This window comes from Cucurbita moschata, unplaced genomic scaffold (genome assembly GCF_002738365.1).
Source record: "Cucurbita moschata cultivar Rifu unplaced genomic scaffold, Cmos_1.0 Cmo_Scf00033, whole genome shotgun sequence".
NCBI lineage: Eukaryota > Viridiplantae > Streptophyta > Magnoliopsida > Cucurbitales > Cucurbitaceae > Cucurbita > Cucurbita moschata.
Genome location: NW_019268549.1, coordinates 467,517 through 473,277, shown reverse-complemented (window position 1 = coordinate 473,277; position 5,761 = coordinate 467,517). Strand labels below are relative to the sequence as shown.

General features: G+C 35.0%; 2 protein-coding genes across 2 annotated transcripts; both read left to right on the top strand.

Moving 5' to 3' along the window:
* Nucleotides 1-235: 235 nt before the first annotated feature.
* LOC111430412 (L-lactate dehydrogenase B-like) lies at nt 236-1,070 on the top strand. Its single transcript, XM_023066638.1, has one exon. The coding sequence runs from the start codon at nt 386-388 to the stop codon at nt 866-868; it is 483 nt and encodes a 160-aa protein (XP_022922406.1). The 5' UTR covers nt 236-385; the 3' UTR covers nt 869-1,070.
* Nucleotides 1,071-3,574: 2,504 nt separating this feature from the next.
* LOC111430386 (14 kDa proline-rich protein DC2.15-like) lies at nt 3,575-4,544 on the top strand. Its single transcript, XM_023066606.1, has 2 exons — nt 3,575-3,730; nt 3,782-4,544. Exons 1-2 carry the CDS (start codon nt 3,577-3,579, stop codon nt 4,105-4,107), a joined length of 480 nt encoding a protein of 159 aa, XP_022922374.1. The 5' UTR covers nt 3,575-3,576; the 3' UTR covers nt 4,108-4,544.
* The last annotated feature ends 1,217 nt before the right edge of the window (nt 4,545-5,761 follow it).

Below are 5,761 nucleotides of genomic sequence, written 5' to 3'. Positions count from 1 at the left end.
TGTGAATGTTTGCTGAATCCACCACACCTAAATGGTGTGAAAGTTATCTTATTTATAATCAAATAAATTACAAGGATATGGAAATAGTAATAAATGGAAATAACAATAAATGGAAAGATATCTATAGTAATAAGGCAAATGTTAGATATTTGCCTTATAATAAAATATCAAATATAATATATATGGTAAACTATAATTTATTACTAAATATCCTTAACATCGTCAATAGTACTCCTACAAAAAATGGCTCGGGACTGTTATCTATTGAAAATGTAGGGTCAATTTCATCGAATACGAACATTCTGCATAAAACAATTGGTCTTAACTCAGTTTTTTCTCATAATGTTTCAAACGCCTTAAATAGAGTGCTCACGTGTAATTTTAGATGGTAAGGTCTCGTGAACATAGCTATATTTGTTTGAAGGCATACATAGTGGGAGAGCACGGCGACAGCTCGGTGGCGCTATGGTCAAGCATAAGCGTGGGCGGAGTGCCAATACTGAGCTTTCTACAGAATCAACAAATCACCTACGAGAAGGAAACATTAGAGAGCATTCACAAAGAGGTCATAGGCGGGGCTTATGAAGTGATAAACTTGAAGGGCTACACATCGTGGGCGATCGGCTACTCGGTGGCAAGCCTCGCCCGGTCGCTCCTCCGTGACCAGCGGAGGATCCACCCTGTCTCTGTCCTTGCTAAAGGGTTCTACGGCATCAATGGAGGTGAGCTGTTCCTCAGCCTGCCCGCGCAGCTTGGTAGGGGCGGAGTATTGGGGATCACCAATGTGCATCTAACCGACGAGGAGTCGGGACGGCTGAGGGACTCAGCCAACACCATCTTGCAGGTGCAGACCCAGTTGGGGATCTGAAAATCCTTACACTTTCTATCCATAAATGATACATATAGTTGTTTTTTTATGTGTTTTTGAGAAGGGAGTGGGATTCATTATGTTTCCTTCTATTACCTCCATAGGATATATATTACAAATTATATATAAACTATATTTAAACGAGAGCACACGAGCGTGACTCTCCATTAGTCAATATATACCTTTTATTTTGAGTTTTAAAGTTCAAATTGTCATACTCTCACATATCTAACTTTTGACACATCGATTGAGCCGTAATGTCGACACATTCGTATTGTTCAATACTGCTATCGAAGTATCCATTTCAAAGGAAGATGCTCGAGATGATTGTCTCTTGACGCTCACCGACACTATAATACACGTATGTACCATAGGTAGCTCATTTAAGCCACAGAACCTAAAGGTAGTGGAGAGAGCTAACATCATTCTTCCTCCTATAGTATATTTTGAAACATATCTAGTCTTTTTGGAGTATACATCATGTGGAGAATGGTCATATGGCCTTGTGGAGTGTTCGTTGGATATCTGATGGACACCAAATTTGGTGAACTTTCATCTTTCATATAGATAGATTTAACTCGAAATTTATATCCGAACTCCAATTCTAAGGTTATAGTTCGGGCCCTACTCGACCCTCTTCGATCTTGTCTTTGACACTCGTGTTGTCTTGTTCTCTTTTACTTTGGTTATGCCTCAACTTAACTTTAATGCACACTCTTCTTGGTGTGTAGGATGATGCACTATGTTTTTCGATCGTATCATAATACTTGTCTTACCTCGACCTTCACGTGATTGGATGACACTTGTCTTGTCTCATCTCGGTTTTTACAACCTATTATCTCGTAGTAAGGTTGTGATACTCTGCAATCACACATTCTAATAAGAATGACTAAAAACATTATGAGATAACTTCTTAAAATTTTTATTATCGATCCATGGCAGTTGATGTTAGCAGTGGTGATAGTGATTCATTTTGCCATCCTTGATCAAATTAAGAACCCCACGTGGATTTCCTAATTTCATAAATATATTAATATTCAATATTATCATTCTTCCCATCAACATTCATACGAGGGTTGCAAGTAGAAATTAAAAATCCAAAACATGTTAAAAGATAATTTTTATTCATATAAACGTTTCAAAACAAGATGATAACGTGATTATGTTGTAGGGATGTAGGAGAATGTCGAGACCATTTGGTTATCTCGTAGGGATGCAGGGGAATACCGAGGCCATTTGGTGTCGAATCTGGATTCTTAATCTTGGTCCAAATCTTGAGCATAGTACGTAACATATAGTGTAAGACAAAACCTCTCCCAATAGGATGTAGTTTAGGGACGAACCAAAATAGAACGTGGAGACAAGTGAGATCAAATTATAGAAGAGTATACGAACCAACAGAGTTCAATTGATATGAAATTATGGTTAAGAAGTTGATATGAAATTATGGTTAAAAAGTGCTCCTACTTTTCTGTTCTCAAGCTCAGCCAATAATGGTTAATTCTAAATGTTAGGGTAAAACTCGGTGTAATTCCAAAACCATGCTTACCTGATTTTGGATAAAATTAACCGTGGTTATTTATTTATTTATTTTTCCATTTTTCAGTTTGGGCTTCCATTTTTTGCTATACATCCCAATTTCTCTTGGGCCCAAAGCCCAAAGAAGTAGGCCCAAATCGTCTCCAAATCCAATAAAACCAAAATCCAAATAGTTGAGCCCAAATTCCATAAAAAGGCCCAAAAAGTTAGGATCCAAACCAACGAAGCCCAAGTCAAACGGGTTGGGCATAAAAGTTGACTAAGTCAAACCCACACAAGACTTTATATTTATAAATAAAAGAGTTCTCCTACAAAATTTCATAAGAATAAATGGAGAATTTAGAAACAAATTAATTAAAAAAATCCCAAAATTGCGACTTTAAATTCGAGAGCAAGCAAATATTAATATAAACGTCTAAATAGGAATCAGATGATGAAATATTAATATAAATAAATTTATTTTATCGATAATAATACATATAAATATAAATTTTGGTTCAGTATTTATAAAATATTGAATTGAGAATTCATGAATTGAGAAATTTGGTGGATTATAATTAGTTTGGTAGTAAGCTTTAATTGGTTCAAATTATTGTAATACTCAAATCCAATCCCATTTCTTGAGTTTGGTACTAACATTAAAAAGACCAGACATGGTGCATTCACTATTCAATTTTATTTATATGGAAACAGTAAAAATTCAAAATATTTAGTTAAAAAAAATTAATAAAAACTATGGTAAAAAAGGTGTAAGAAAATAAACAAAATTTTTAAAAATAAATAAATGGTTAGCAAACAAATTAGTGTTTTATTCACAATTTTATTTTTAATAAAAATGAGAGATTAATCCCTAAAATATTTATTTATTTATTTTTATTTATTCGAACATAAGTACATATTCCAAAATGTATCGATCGGGTCCATTTAGTTTTTTAGTAATCGAGTTTTTTTGAACATGTTAACGAAAAAAAAGTTTTTTTTTTTTTAACATGAACACGAATTTCCTACTTTGAGCGCAATCTCTTGTGACTTTGTCTGGTGTAAATGGAGAGAGTATTACTTAATTATAAATTGAATGATCATTCCTTAAATTAGTGGACGTAATGACCAATGTCTCTCGTATAAAAAGGTGTCATAGCTATAACAAAACATTAGAATATCGAGAGATTATGGGTTCCAAACCTTATTCATTCTCTGCTTTTGCTTTCTTCCTCTCCTTCAATCTTCTCTTCTCCACGCTCATCACAACACCTTCTGCTACAGATTCACCCTCCAACCCACCAACCATTCTTCCACCTCTAACTCCGGCAGCGTCTCCTACCGCCGATGGAGAACCCGTTCTTCCTCCTCTAACTCCGCCGGCGTCTCCTAGCACCGATGGAGAACCCGTTCTTCCTCCTCTAACTCCGCCACCGTCTCCTGGCGCCGGTGAAAAATGTGGTGAAGATGGTATTAAGATAAGCATGTGCGCAATGTTGCTGGACTGGGATTTGCTCAAAGTGATTGTTGGGGGCGGAGCACCTGTAACACCTTGTTGCAGCCTCATGGAAGGCCTTGCTGACTATGAAGCCGCTGCCTGCCTTTGCGCCGCCATCAAGGCCAGCGTCTTGGGCGATGGGTTTGTGGATATACCAATTTCATTCACTTTGCTCCTTATTAATTGTGGTGGAAAAAAAGCACATGGTTTCAAGTGTTCTTGAATTCATTCGCATTTTCATTTCCTTTTAATGTTGTTTTCATGTTGTTGGGGTCTATTTTTCTTACCTTAATCTTGTCGAGTCTATGTTTGTCGGCTAATAATAACGACCTCCGCCCTCTTTCGTAATAAGTAACATGGTGGAATCTATCATTTTAAAATATCGTAGCATGACCTTAAACAACTTTCCAGATCAAGCGAGGTTATATGTGCAGTACTTCTTTACACATGGCTCACGTGTACAAGCATAGGCTTCTAGACAGGCTCGCACACCATTTGGGTTTGACTTGTCGGTCAAGCACTTGCTAATGTGTTCTTGCCGAACACCACGGAGAGAAAGGACCCGCATAATATCATGACGAACATAAATGTAAAAAATTATAAGTCGTAAGATACGTGTTAGTATTAATCATATTGGAGAGGTATCCTGATGCGCATGACACACAAATGTGTATGAGGTCCTCGTAACTTATAACCATGGCATAATGTATGATCCAAGATAAACCTCCATTTCTCGATAACATAACAAGTCTTGGAATTATGCTTATATGATTCTTATACATTATGTAGTACTTAGCCTAACTTTTATGATATAGTCTACACAGGTCTATGCATGAGACATTATCGTTTCATAACAATTTTGTACCACATAAAAATTACAAAATAACGTAATTTTATTACATGACATGGATGAGATATTTAGTTTCTTTAACCTACACGTTCTAAGAGACAATGTTGTCGTATAAATCCAAGCTATCTCATTTGTCCATTTAACCACAAAAATACATCTTTAAGAAGATATCTTCTCATTTTCAAATTAGTATACGCTTAAATTATGAAACTCCCAACATTTGTGACAATTTTACGAGTATTTTCTAGTCGTTGGAATTCGAATTCAGCACTTAATGATACTGTCATTCTCCTACATCTCCTGTGATCACTGTTAAAATAAGACTCACTAATTTGTGAAGTAAATCTTACACACACTAACGATAGAACACTCTGATATCACCTTGTGAAAATACTACTCGCGTATTTGTGAAGAAGATGTCGAAAGATGAGAGACAAGGAAACAAAGAACACTGATTTTATCAAAAAATTATATATATATATATATATATATTTTCTATTGATTGTATTTCTTTTCTCTCTTAGCTTAACTTTCCTAACTACTCAACTAAGTTAACATTCAACATTTTTAAGTTTATTTCAACAGGCACATTATTTACTACTTGCTTTAAATACTAAGCACTATTTCAATATAAGTTTTTCAGCATACTGTGTGTCTCACTCACATGCATCATACCAAAATTTTCAAGAGATCACCCAACATAGAATTACTGGGTCATAAAAAATTGAGTCATCAAAAAGAAAAATGCAATTTGTTGGTATAAGCACAGAGCTTCAATTCTTTTAAACATTTTTTAGTTATCCTATCTTCAGGATCGCTCTTATTCGGATATAGAATCGACTCATTCATGTACCGTTCGTTTACTCGAGTGGCACATGATCACATTACTTATAACTCAAAACATTTTAAAAAAATTGAACGAATTATTAAATATAAAATTAAATGTTAGGTTTAACTTCGAATGGTGTCCCATAGACGTAATTAAAAAAAATAATAATAATAATTAATTTTATAAGGTTGTTTGTTT

Excerpts from the sequence above, each read along its gene's own strand:
- LOC111430386 (XM_023066606.1), top strand. The coding sequence starts at position 3,577 with ATGGGTTCCAAACCTTATTCATTCTCTGCTTTTGCTTTCTTCCTCTCC. Across the intron at positions 3,731-3,781 it reads TCCGGCAGCGTCTCCTACCG|CCGATGGAGAACCCGTTCTT; the intron begins CCGATGGAGAAC and ends CGTCTCCTAGCA.
- LOC111430412 (XM_023066638.1), top strand. The coding sequence starts at position 386 with ATGGTAAGGTCTCGTGAACATAGCTATATTTGTTTGAAGGCATACATA.